At 40.4% G+C, this 13,773-nt stretch overlaps 1 protein-coding gene across 1 annotated transcript in view; it reads left to right on the forward strand.

The window, feature by feature from the left end:
- The window catches only part of cacna1c (calcium channel, voltage-dependent, L type, alpha 1C subunit), a 153,064-nt gene that overhangs the window by 117,709 nt on the left and 21,582 nt on the right, over positions 1-13,773 (forward strand). The window contains exons 13-32 of the mRNA XM_068306657.1: positions 944-1,104; positions 1,224-1,297; positions 1,422-1,573; positions 1,666-1,867; positions 1,999-2,119; positions 2,423-2,537; positions 2,649-2,766; positions 2,891-2,960; positions 3,059-3,191; positions 3,323-3,452; positions 4,292-4,351; positions 4,608-4,714; positions 7,449-7,536; positions 7,699-7,806; positions 7,880-7,932; positions 8,073-8,219; positions 8,332-8,533; positions 8,984-9,142; positions 9,222-9,332; positions 11,105-11,188. Coding sequence (XP_068162758.1) covers positions 944-1,104; positions 1,224-1,297; positions 1,422-1,573; positions 1,666-1,867; positions 1,999-2,119; positions 2,423-2,537; positions 2,649-2,766; positions 2,891-2,960; positions 3,059-3,191; positions 3,323-3,452; positions 4,292-4,351; positions 4,608-4,714; positions 7,449-7,536; positions 7,699-7,806; positions 7,880-7,932; positions 8,073-8,219; positions 8,332-8,533; positions 8,984-9,142; positions 9,222-9,332; positions 11,105-11,188 — 2,395 coding nt within the window. The remainder of the gene's footprint in view (positions 1-943; positions 1,105-1,223; positions 1,298-1,421; positions 1,574-1,665; positions 1,868-1,998; positions 2,120-2,422; positions 2,538-2,648; positions 2,767-2,890; positions 2,961-3,058; positions 3,192-3,322; positions 3,453-4,291; positions 4,352-4,607; positions 4,715-7,448; positions 7,537-7,698; positions 7,807-7,879; positions 7,933-8,072; positions 8,220-8,331; positions 8,534-8,983; positions 9,143-9,221; positions 9,333-11,104; positions 11,189-13,773) is intronic.

Here is a 13,773-nt window from a genome sequence, read left to right on the forward strand (position 1 = left end):
ACTGTTGTAATTACACATTGCTGTTTCGCCTCTGTCCAAATACTTTCCGTACTTGCTAACAGGAAGCTAATCAGGGTCGGGATGCCTTAGCCTCACAATAGAAGCTGGGATGCCCTCCATGTTAAAATAGATGCACATACGTTTAGTCCAATTTGGATCTTCGTCCCAAAATTCATGCCTGTGCTTCACAATTACAACTGAAAGAATACCTGAGTTTTCTCAATATTATTCTTAGTCAAAAGGACATTTTTGTCCAATTATTGGTACATGATTGTAGTTAGAAAGAAACTGCTTGACCAGTTGAGTGGACTGGTTCACATAGATGTGACTGTGAGATGTGAAACTGGCAATTACCAGAAACAATAGCTGTAATTTATAACAGCAGAGGGCAAGAGAAGTTCAAATTAACTTGTGTAGAGCAGCACACAGAAAACGTGTTGTAGAAAAAGAAAGAAACTACCTTCTTTTGCACTAATTGGAGTAAATTTTCAGTTTTGTTGCTTGAGATGTGACTCACTATATATCAGCCCAGATTAAATGTGTGCCTGCAGTTCCTGGTTGGTATCTCGTTTGGAAACAAAGACTTTTATCCTGGATTTTCCCTGGTGTGAAACGTGTTTGAAGGATGACTAACCATTCTACAGCTCAGCGGACAACCATTGGCTGAGGGGTGATGTCATCACTATTCTGTAGACAGACTAATTGACTCTTCCTTTTCTTCTCTCTCCTCCACTGTTTCTATTTTTTCTTTTTTTCTACCTGAATCTGTCGGTCATCCTTTTTCCTTTTGACTCTTTCATGCTTCTCTCTTTCTGTATCTTCTCACTATCTTTGAACCTACTCCTTCTCTTCCTCACTCCACTCCTTATTCCCTACCTCCTCTTCCTCCCATACTTTATTGCTTGCCCATTTTCCTCCTCGGTCTTCGCCTCTTCCTCTTCAGTCGATACTCTCGGCGGTGGAACAGGCTGTGCAGGAGGAAATGCCGTGCGGCGGTCAAATCGCAGGTTTTCTATTGGCTGGTCATCTTCCTGGTTTTCCTTAACACCCTGACCATTGCCTCTGAACATCACAAACAGCCCCAGTGGTTAACTGACGTACAAGGTACTTAAACAGACCCACAAACGAACACATTCACCGACACACAATTAAAAATGCACATTTTGGTGTTGTCTTACCCTTGATTCTCCTCTTCCTCATCCCTTTTCTTTGCTCCTCCTCAGACATAGCCAACAAGGTGTTGCTAGCTCTCTTCACTGGAGAGATGTTGCTGAAGATGTACAGTCTGGGTCTGCAGGTAGGACTGATTTTATTCTTCTCATAATATTCTCTTAAATACTAAAAAAACTGACAATAAGAATAAAGGCTTTGCTGAGACCTTCTTGCTTCTTAAATTTCACCTCCCCCTTCATTCTCCACAGGCGTACTTCGTTTCACTCTTCAACCGCTTCGACAGCTTTGTGGTTTGCGGAGGAATTCTGGAGACCATCCTGGTGGAAACCAAGATCATGTCTCCTCTCGGCATCTCGGTGTTGCGTTGTGTGCGTTTGCTGAGGATCTTCAAAATCACCAGGTCGATACGGGAAACCACTTAGGAATGTATTTATCAGGAATAAATGTTAATGTACACGTGCTAACATTACAACCCGATGTCTCTCCCCAAAGATACTGGAATTCCTTGTCCAACCTGGTGGCCTCCTTGCTGAACTCTGTTCGGTCCATTGCTTCCCTGCTGCTCCTTCTCTTCCTCTTCATCATCATCTTCTCCCTGCTCGGCATGCAGCTCTTTGGGGGGAAATTCAACTTTGACGAGACCCGGCGCAGCACCTTCGACAACTTTCCCCAGTCTCTGCTCACTGTGTTCCAGGTAAAGATATTGCAATGCCTTTCATTCTCAAGTTACAGTAAGTCCAGGAAATTATTATCTCTGCATTAAATATGTAATATGTTTTCAGATTTTTGTGCTTATGAGACTTTTATCCTTTTTTTTCTCCATAGATCCTGACAGGAGAGGACTGGAATTCCGTCATGTACGACGGCATCATGGCATACGGTGGGCCCTCCTTCCCTGGCATGCTGGTCTGCATCTACTTCATCATCCTCTTCATCTGCGGAAATTGTATCCTGCCACAGCAAATCCTGAACACATACGTACTGTAGATGGCCTCATTTGGATCTGAAGGGAGATGGAAGGGAGTGATCCGATTGCTAAGCCTCATTTAAAATGCTGTTGTGGTTGGCATGGCAATGCACTTGTGATGATGGAACAGTTTCCTTGAGGTCTCTGAGTGTGTCTACTCGAGTCATTGGGAGTTCAGCTGCAGAAAGTTAACTAATTATTCGCACACCCTGCTGGGATTGTTCGCAGCTCACCGTACAGATGATGGTTCAGCAACATCCTTAACTTGGCCCCTCTGAACAGATATCCTCCTGAACGTCTTCTTGGCCATTGCCGTGGACAACCTGGCGGATGCTGAGAGCCTGACATCCGCCCAGAAAGAAGAGGAAGAGGAGAAAGAGAGAAAGAAATTAGCCAGGTGAAACTGAAAGACAAAAAGAGCAGCAAGAGGAAAACATCAAGGAAGAGAGTTAGCTTAGCCAACACCAGGACGCTTTGAGGAACTTTTATTTGGGGTTTTTTTCTCCAGGTTGGCCAGTCCAGAGAAGCGTCCCAACAATGAGAAGCTACCTCTGGAGGAGGAGAAGAAGGAGAAGATTGAGTTGAAGTCCATCACCTCTGATGGAGAGACCAACACTGCCACAAAGGTACACACCGACACACGCTAGAATACTGCAACCGCAAACTTCAACAAGTACTCAAGTGAGCAGGTCAAGTATGCATTTAGTTGAGTGATGAATGAATTCTAAATATAATGCTTTCACTCTGCAGATTAACATGGATGAGTACGGTGGAGATGAGAGCGAGGAGAAGAACCCATATCCTGCCAATGACTACATCGGTAACACACCAACCAGAGACTCAATCTCACTTTGGCTTACCGATTATCTCCTCTTACCTCTACCCTCACCTTCACCCTCGTTCCTCATCCTTCATCAGGAGACGATGACGATGAAGAGCCAGAGATGCCGGTGGGCCCGAGGCCGCGGCCGCTCTCCGACATCCAGCTGAAGGAGAAGGCCGTTCCCATGCCGGAGGCCCGAGCGTTCTTCATCTTCAGCCACACCAACAAGTAAGAAGGAGCTCATTCCCATCTTCTTCATGATCTTCTTATAAATTAATAAAAGCTGCTATCGTCTGAAGACGAGCCTGAAATACGATCTTCTAACCCTGTCCGCCATTGCTTCTATAACTCTTTCTTAGGTTCAGGGTTCTATGCCATAAGATAGTCAACCACAACATCTTCACCAACCTCATCCTCTTCTTCATCCTGCTCAGCAGCATCAGTCTGGCAGCAGAGGACCCAGTCAAGAATGACTCCTTCAGAAACCAGGTAACACAAATATACCTGAAGACAGGAAGCAAACCTCGTCATTAGTATTAGTTACCACATTCATCCATTGATTTGGCAATGTTGAAACCTGACAGCAAAAAAGAACAAAAGCTTATGAGATTTATTTTATCACCTTTTTTTAAAGCTAATTTAACATTGTAATATTTATTATATGCACAAACACCAAATAATTATGTTAGACAAATTACATTATAATGCCTTGTTCCAATTGCCTGCATGAATCTCTGGGTCAAAATATAAGAAATGTGACATTAATATGGACACGACAGCAAAGACTAAATCAGGTTATTTGTGTTTATATCTGCCCTTCAGCAAACACTAATAGACTGTATTTTTTGTGTCTCTAATTTTGGTTTAGTGTTAATGGATCTGATTCATGAAATGTGGTTGACTAAAAAAGACAGAGCGCTCTCTGTGCTTTGTCTATTTTTCAGCATTATTTCTTTTCTCAATGAGTTGCGGAAACACCCTGAGGGATAATTAAGATGTGTTTTATTATATTTTCCCCTATTATGGTATAGGCTGCTGTATATTAGCGTCAGTCCCCATTAACCTTGATGTTTAACTTTAATGTAATAATGCATTGTGTTTTTCAGATTCTTTTCTGTTACTAAAGTCTATTTAAATCAGTTAAGAATTGATTTTCTTTAAACTTGAACCTGGGCGTCATTATTTCAGCGTGTCGGAGAAGTTGTCCAGGACCCTGCTGCTAGTTCTTTCTGGAGGATGTTCAAGGCTTCCTGTGATACCTTGGTGGAGTTACCGTGAAAACAATGTCTCTGAAGTGGAAATAATTGTTGTCTTTTTTATGTTTACAGATCCTTGGATATGCAGATCATGTCTTTACTGGACTCTTCACCATAGAAATCATTCTTAAGGTAGCATTTCATGCTCACAATGCAGGGAATCCCGCTGCTTAATTTGCTTAGGAAATATTTACTGCACAGCAAAAATTTAGAGAAATGACTTTCTAGTGACTTTGAAGTGTTTTCCTTGCCTGTAAAGCTGTCCTTATAAATAAAACTGACCAATCACTTCCAGATAATGTTTCATCAGTATTACTGCCATCCTTATGGTTCATCATGCTAAGTTGTGATTTCATTGTCTTTAAACTTTGACCTCTGACCCGTACAGATGACTGCCTATGGAGCCTTCCTCCATAAGGGTTCATTCTGCAGGAACTACTTTAACATTCTGGATCTGGTGGTGGTCAGCGTGTCACTCATATCCTCTGGAATTCAGTGAGTGAATATATGACTCTTCATCATGTATGTTTTACACAGATTATATAATTCCCCTCTTTAGCATTTTAGTCCAGATGAAAAATGCGCATCAATTTTTCCGTCTCACATGGTCAACGGTTCCAAGCAGCATCAGTAGCGAACAGACGTTTGTGTTATCATATGTAAAAATCCTGAACCAGTCATCCAGATAATGACTTGTGTGTGAGACACCAGTCCAAGAAGCCGCAAATGGGATGATGGGAATACAGGGAAACCTTTTCACTTGTAAAATACCTCATCCTTCACACTTGTCTCTGTTCTCTAACAACTTTTCACTTCATTAATCTCAATCCCTTTATCTCTTTTTGATGTATATTAAAGATGCTCTTTGCTTCTTGACAAATAACTCCTTGACGTGCTGCAATATTTTCTCATGTTTAATATGCTATGCTGCGCTGTCTCTGTCTCTAATGCTTGATAGACTAGACTTCTCGACGTAAGTCCTCACTAGCCCGTGTTAATCCCCCTCTAAGCAGACCCTCACCTTACCTGTACAGAACTATTACTCCTTTGATTTGGTGTTTCTATATTCTTGGAGAGTCTAGTGTGACCTGCAGCATTTAGCGATATCACACTGTAATATAGTAAATGCAGGATTTGTCCACATATGGTCTGCTCTGCACATGATGTACTGTATACCATAATTGTGTAGATAGGGATCCTGGTTCACCTTCATTAGTGTGTTGTTCTCATAGGTGAGACTTAGTTCTCATATTTCTCAGATAACTAAACTCTCCGAGGATACAGAAATGATGACTGAATGCTAAAACTCTGGTAGTTTTTGCCTCTTAAAAGTAGTTTTTGTGTGAGATTTCTCTTTAATACATCACAGTCAAATTGATGGCGCTGCATATAGAATTGGATGGAATGGGATGGGATAGAATGCAATAAGATGCAATACAATAGGTGTTGAAATATTCCTCATATTGTATGTTACCTATTAGTATTGTGTATGAGAACGAATATGAACCAGTCCGTCAGGGTATACTTTATATAAAACCAGACATATTTGCCATAATTCTGCATTTTCCTAATTCTAATAATGGAATGCATGAAATATGGCTGCAATTAGGTCTCATGGGAAACTGGTGCATTGCCTGATACAGTTATTAATAAAGACCTCTTATCTCTGGACAGAAAAATTATTTTTTCTCACTTCAGAAACAGTTTGCAAACACTTGAAAGGGTTCAACGAGAATAGAACATTTCAAATTGTAATTTGTATATACTGTACATTTATTTGACATTTAGATTTTTATCACCACTAGGAAAACTCCTGACAGCCAGCTTTGACTGTGATGGGTTACTGATGAGATCGTTCTCCACATGAACTGCCTTTAACTGCCTATAAACTTTACCCTCCTGTGTAAAAGGTTACACAACTGGTCTTTCCCATTCTGTCTGTCAGAAAGCCCACACAGAGGAATGTGACTCCCTTTAAATCACTCCTGTAACCGTTTAAAACCTCACCCCCCACCTCCCAGTTTAAAGGATGCATTGACATTTTGAATGCACTTCTTTCCCTCTAGAATCGTCACACTATGGGAAAAAGTTGCCGAATTTATTATTCGTTATTTATTACGCAATGGCTGATTATGAGCTGTCCAGTATGGACTGAAGATAAATGTAAAAGATACTGAAAGCTAGACGTTCTTCATGTTTTACAGCTTCAGGGTTTGCTCTAGAAGGAGGAGCAGTACAGTAATAATCACACTTTATTCTAAATAAATTCAAAATGTCAAGGTGTCTGATTACAGGTTAGTTCCTTTGAACCACTTCCTATGAAAGGTCACTCCATTTGACCTTTGGCTTGTACCGACACTCTTAGAGCACAAATACCCTCTGTTTGCCTGTAGTATCTGTGTGTGTCTTTATGTTGGTCTGTCTGTTCTGTACTTGAATGTTTGTCCATGAACTATATGTTTATGTCTGTGAGTTGTTTTTGTTGTATAGTTTATACTGAATTACAAACATATTTCTATTAAAAAAATAACCCTCTGTCTACTTTAAACTTGAGAGAATTTGTGATTTATTTTTTTTTGTCCAAAACCTAATTTTAATAGATAAACAGTCTAAATAATATTTTCAAGACAAGGATAATATAAAGAATTATAATTATCACTTTTTGAACAGTGGTAATAAACTGGTTAAGTTAAAGAACATCAAGCAAGATTTAAAAAATGTATTATTATTATTATTATTAATTTATTATTATTATTATTATTATTATTATTATTATTTCATTATTACAACTGTTGTTGTTATTACTACTACCACATTATTGTAGTAGTAGTACTATCATAATTAAAGTAAATAATATCTACATTTACTTCCTGATAACTGTGGTCTATTCCTCTATTGTCCTGTTATGTAAAATATAATTTAGCTTAACATTAATAGTTTCTGTTGTATGTAAACATAATTATTGAATCAAGACAATCACTTCTAAATTAAGTTTTTTTTTTGTGTTCTGTCATACGTCCAGACGTTCCAGATGTGCTTCTACTTCAGTTACTCTATTTCTAATTTCACCACTTCCCTTCACCGTTTATTGTGCTCACACTTAAACACAGTTGCTATTGGATTTGCCCTTTGGGTGTGCGCTGTTGTGGCGTCATAGAATATGTCTTGCTGGTAGTAGTGTGTGTTGAATTAAACCCGCTGGTCGGCTCTAACTGGATGCGTGTTTCAGGTCCAGTGCGATTAATGTGGTGAAGATCCTGAGAGTTCTGCGGGTGCTCAGACCGCTGAGGGCCATCAACAGAGCCAAGGGACTAAAGGTCAGGGCATTCTCCAAACACACACCTCAGATACGTGCAACACACCCACACACACACACACACACACACACACACACACACACACACACACACACACACACACACACACACACACACGCACACACCTTTGTGCTCACTATCATTTTTTTTTTGGCTTTCCAGCATGTTGTGCAGTGCGTGTTTGTAGCCATCAGAACCATCGGCAACATAGTCATCGTCACCACGTTGCTCCAGTTTATGTTCGCCTGTATTGGAGTGCAACTCTTTAAGGTAAAGGAAGACCTTCGTCTCTGTCCTCCTCACAAAGTTTACAACAAACACTAAATTTCTGCTTTTCCTTCAGGGCAAGTTTTTCTCCTGCACTGACGGCTCTAAACAAACTCAGGCAGAGTGCAGGTAAGAAATGTCTCCTGTGTAGAAGCTTTTTAACTTGAATCTCAGCTGCTGGATAAACCATGTGAGTATCCATGTGTGTGTGTGTGTGTGTGTGTGTGTTTGTGTGTGTGTGTGTGTGTGTGTGTGAACGATACTTGCAGGGGTTCCTACATTTTGTATAAGGATGGAAACGTGGGAAAGCCCGAAAGAGCCGACAGATCGTGGGAAAACAGCGAGTTTAACTTTGATGACGTCTTGCAAGGCATGATGGCCCTGTTCGCCGTCTCCACGTTTGAGGGCTGGCCAGGGTGTGTGTCGAAGCAAAAACATATTTATACACACAGTTCTATTACAGATTGTGTGGCATCCTGTACTTTAACTTTATATGTGCTTGTATTCCTTCGATGCATCGTCCCTCAGGTTACTCTACAAGGCCATAGACTCTCACGCTGAGGATGTCGGCCCGATCTACAACTACCGTGTGGTCATCTCCATTTTTTTCATCATCTATATCATCATCATTGCTTTTTTCATGATGAACATCTTCGTCGGTTTCGTCATCGTCACATTCCAGGAGCAAGGAGAGCAGGAATATAAGAACTGTGAGCTGGACAAGAATCAGGTAGTGTTTCTGGTTTGTTTCTGGGTTTTGTGCTTTTGTTTAGCAGCAGGAGGTCAAAGCGAAGGACTGACGCTGGTGTTTTAATCGTAACTGGCTGAGGCCAGACAGCTGGGATGGGGCGTTGAAGAATTCAAGAAGGCTGATTAGACATTTTAGGGGTTGAACTACTTCGGAACATCAGCCAGGAGGGAGCTGAAAGAGTTCAGACAGAAGATGAGATTTAGGCATAAAAAAGTGCATGTAGTTAAGCCAAGTCTCTGCAGTTTTATCCTGTGTGATGATCCGTGTCTCAGCAAGAGCATGAGGAATATGGATAATAGTTTGGGTAAGTTTGGGTAAAAAGTTCTTTTAAGATGCAGTTTTTCTTACATGACATTTTGAGGGCAGGACGATTTAAAAATGGAGTCTGCGTTTGCGTCTGCTCATCTGCGGTTATTGTCCACGTCACAGCGTCAGTGCGTGGAGTACGCTTTGAAGGCGCGTCCGCTGCGCCGCTACATCCCCAAGAACCCTTACCAGTACAAGGTTTGGTATGTGGTCAACTCCACCTACTTCGAGTACCTGATGTTCACACTCATCCTTCTTAACACCATCTGTCTGGCCATGCAGGTGAGTCCCCCACACCCAGACTGATGCGTTAGAACATCCTTTGTTTGGACATTCGTGAATCCGTTGTGTGTCTTTGCAGCACCACGGACAGACCAAAGGTTTCAATGATGCCATGAACATCCTCAACATGCTCTTCACTGGACTCTTCACTGTGGAGATGATCCTCAAGCTGATCGCCTTCAAACCCAGAGTAGGTCGCCTCCTCTTACGCAGAACAATAGAACACATCGAAGAGGTCAAGCATTGAAATTTGCATATTCTGCTTTGAGTAATTCACGGTAAATAAGAAGAGGATGATTAAATTAAACAAATCTGCCTCTAAAGAAAGGATAAAATGGAATGTTTAGATACATGAAGCTGAATCTGTTGCGAATAACTTTTATTTCTTCCAGATGTTGATTACGATGTAATGCATTTAAAACAAAATTAGTGGACGACATCGTGCGGCTTTTAATCTCCATACTCCCTTGTTGCCCAGCTGTTGTTATCGTATACATGTGAGCGTTTATTTTAGCAAGTTTAGAACTTCCTGTTGCATCACCTGTTTAAGCAGTAGCAGATGGGAATACCTAGTATAGAAAAAAGTACTTGAACACAACAGTGTTTGATATTTTACATGTAATTTTATTATCGGGATGAGCATAAGACACAAATGTCCAGTATATATAAATACACACAAAAAATATCAATTTAAATACATTATTTTTCAGGCATGAGGGGAATGATTTAAGTTTTTCTTGATTTTATGTCATTCACAAAAAAATTGGGTGTTTTTTTTTTTTCTACCAACAAATGGAAATTAACCTGATTGTTTGCGTTGCAATTTTAGGATATTTGTTGCTTTAATTTCTGTAAACTCTTCCTTTCAGCAGCGGCGGTACACACAGAGAACCAGCTTGCTAACGCTTTTACTCCTCAGGTGTTAAAGGTCATTGACCCTCACGGAGAGATTTAATCTGATGCACAGGAACAGGTGGAACAACTTTAAGAGTGCATCAGAGCTCCTCGGGGCAACAAACTATATGAAACTTACACTTTTCTAAAAGTTAATTAAACCACTCCATACGTCAACATTTACATGCTAATGCTCTGTTTTACTAATATTTAACTTTGGTGTTATATTAATCTTCCTGGGCCTGATAACACCTTCATAAAAACTACCACAGAGGGCGAGGATGCTTTGCAGTATTTGATTTAAGATAGTTTTTTTTCTCCCTTCCTCCAGATATCAGTTTGAAGCAAACCATGTAGACAGATTTATTGTATGATGTCAGAGAAAAACAAAAGGCAGAGACCTGGAATCTGATTATCCAGATAGCGATACTCCAAATTTCCTTCCTAAACGCCTTAACCTCTGTAAAGACTTTACATCGTTTGTTCCCGGGTGCAGAAGTGTAATCATCATCATGCTATTTATATTTAATTCATCTGACAGGAAATGGAATCTGCCCTGAAAATTTCACATATTTCACATTCATATATTTTATTCCACCAGTCTAAATAATATTGTTTCAGTCTGATGACAATGATGATGATGATGATGATGATGATGACAGCCTGAAGATCTGCTGATAATTTTGATAAATATTCACTACATCTGACATCTGATGATGAATTGCCTAGAATAAGTAAAGCAAACAAAGCGGCCTTTCAGTATAATCTTTGCTGATGAAGATCGATGACTTTTGAGAAAACTGCTATCTGACACGCCATCTTTAGCAGAGCAGGAAACTCCGCCGCTTTCGATGAACAGATACTGCAGAGGAAACAAGTCGATTCTGTTCATTAGCATTAATTTTTTTCATATCTCGGGTCATCAGCTGATTTGCTCTGTGACTTCAGTGTGCTGTTCGACCTCATGCCACCCTAATAAGGCTGCAAAGTAGCAGCAGATGTTGTTTTCCTTCTAACCTACCTTTCTTACCCTCCTCCTCCTCCTCCTCCTCACCTCATCCTGTGTAGGGGTACTTTAGTGATCCCTGGAATGTGTTTGATTTCCTCATCGTAATTGGCAGCATAATAGACGTCATTCTCAGTGAGATCAACGTAAGTACGACGCCCACTCTTCCTTTCCTTATCCCTCCATCTCTTTTTCTGTCTTGTGCCCTTTTTGCCTCTCCTGAATCCTTCCGTTGGGGCTACTCTGTGTCGTTTCTCTTCACCTCTCTTCCTCCCTTTTCTACTTTTATCTTTCTCCTCCTCTTCTCTCCTCATCTTAAACTCCAAGGTGGCCGATGCCACTCAGGTGACCCCCCCCCCGTCCCACCCCCACCCCCTTTCCCCTCCCTCCTTTTCTCAATCGCAAACGTTCCCGATCGAGAACGAACTTCTTCCGGAGGCAGGGTTTAGCTCTGAACAGGAAAGCGTCCGCCTTCCTCATTCCTAACAGATCCAAGGATGTTCTTGTGTTTCTAATTGATCCATCACTAACTGATTTAACTCACTGACCAATCACAAACCCACTCACACACCTTTTTTTTTTTTTTTTTTTAAAGTGCAGCAACAGGGGTGTTGTTGTCATTATTGTGTTTCAATTTGTTCTTTAATGTTGTTGTTGACATTTTCCCCTCATGGAAAAGCATGACCAATCGCCGCTGCTCTTCCTCTGTTGTCCATCTGTTCCGGATCGCACCCTCTTTTCTTTTCAACAGTTTAATTTTCTCTTTTCTCTCCCTCTCTCCTGTTACTAAAATCCTCCAATACCCATGTATATATAATGTCTTATTTTTTTTCCTCTCTCCTTCAATTTCTGTTCTTTCCATTTTTTAAATGTCTTATGTTCTGTCCTTTTTCTTCTGTTGTTTTTTTTTTTTTTTCTGTCCTTCCCACCCCAACGCAGCATTATTTTGTTGATGCATGGAACACATTTGATGCCTTGATAGTTGTGGGTAGCATTGTTGACATAGCGATCACTGAGGTTAACGTAAGTAGTCCAACTCCCTCCCTTCCTTCCTTCCTGCCTGCTCTGCCATTCCCACACACAAAAGAACAGGCCGAGTGCCGATACCCATCTTGCATGCTTTCAAATGATTAGGAAATTTCAGTTGCACCACATTTAATCTTAAGGCATGGCTGAAGTCTGGCGTTGAAGGCAGCCAGATGGAGTGCAAAAGGTTTGTGCAATTTAAACGAGTGAAACAATAAGATTTTACAGCTGTTGTTAAAGAACTAAGTTATAATTTGGACATATGCATGGCATTGGGGGCTTTTTTTTAGTAGTAATTTATAATATAACATTGTTTTAGAATCATTTTTATGATATATGAGGCTGCAAAATAAGTTTAATCAATTAGCTATTGACGTTTTTCCTGCACATTTATCTTCCACAGTCTGATAAGGCTGAAAATTCAAACAAAAAGAAATGTTTGTTTTGGTATTATTTTGTATGGATTTTCTAATATTTGAAACTGCGTCAGATGGGTATCAATGGCTCGGTCTACTGAACATCACACACTGTTTTGCATTAGCCAGTAGAACCTCCTGCATTGTCTCAGCAACCTGATTTGTTCCACATTGGTTTTTGCTTGATGGATTTCGTATAGCATGACAAACATGAAGGTGGAATATCCAGGCCCCGGTGATGTTTCCAGGAAAGATTAGAATTTGTAGCATAAAGAAAAAAATGTGGATTTAACAGAAAATGCCAGTGAAATTTTAATTCAGATAAAAAAATAACTATTATGGAGACATGTGAAACAGTTTGATCCATAAATGGATTTAGTCAGGACCCATGAAATTTATGTAAATGTATGTATGAATTCATTTCTATCAACGTGAAGGTCCTATGGTCAGCAGCGAGGCTGAATAAGAATGAATATCCAGAACATAAGTCAAATGTGGAGGGTCTATCATATTTACACTTCAGGGATAATTGGTGATTTATTTATGTGATATTAAATATGTCCTTTGACTAAAGAATAATCTGAGCCCTTGCAAGCTGCTGCCTGACAGAAATGCACTCACTTTGCTTCAGAAAGGGACACAGTTTACGTTGTGTCCTGTTTAAGCAGGAGAGGATAATAGTTTTGCACAATAATCGGACGGTCAAAAAAAGAATACAATACTTTATATTGTGAAGGAGTTTTCTGCCAGAGAGTGGCTCAATTCCATTCTGAGAAACTTTGCATCTACAGTAGCTTTCAGTAGAAAAAGGCCACGGGGGTCTGAATGTAGCTGGACAAGAAGAGGCGGATCTATACGCAGCCAGCCTCAACATGTAGTATGTGTGTAAACACACACAATCTGGATCGTCTAAATCCTGATCTAAATCCTAATTCAATTCTGAATGAATTGAAGTCAGTGTCCTTCTCCCAATTCAATTCACCCATGCATCAACTCCTGTATTCTTTCCCTATTAAAGATAATATTTAAATTTTATAACGAGGATGTACGTTAAGTAGATTTGACTCTAAGCCCCTCTGCTAACGCTTTGAGGGCGTGAAGCCGACACACCGGTGTGTTCCCCACATGGTGGAATGCAGTGTGTTTCACCTCAGACAGCACTGGTCAGGCATACAAATAAGGTTAGTGTATCCCGTGGGTGTTTGAGCTTGGCAGTTGTTTTCCTGCCTTGAGAAAAGGAATCCATTTGTCCCCCCATGAGAGGCCGACAAAGGTGGCTGTAAATGACA

This window comes from Antennarius striatus, chromosome 22 (genome assembly GCF_040054535.1).
Source record: "Antennarius striatus isolate MH-2024 chromosome 22, ASM4005453v1, whole genome shotgun sequence".
Classification (NCBI taxonomy): Eukaryota; Metazoa; Chordata; class Actinopteri; order Lophiiformes; family Antennariidae; genus Antennarius; species Antennarius striatus.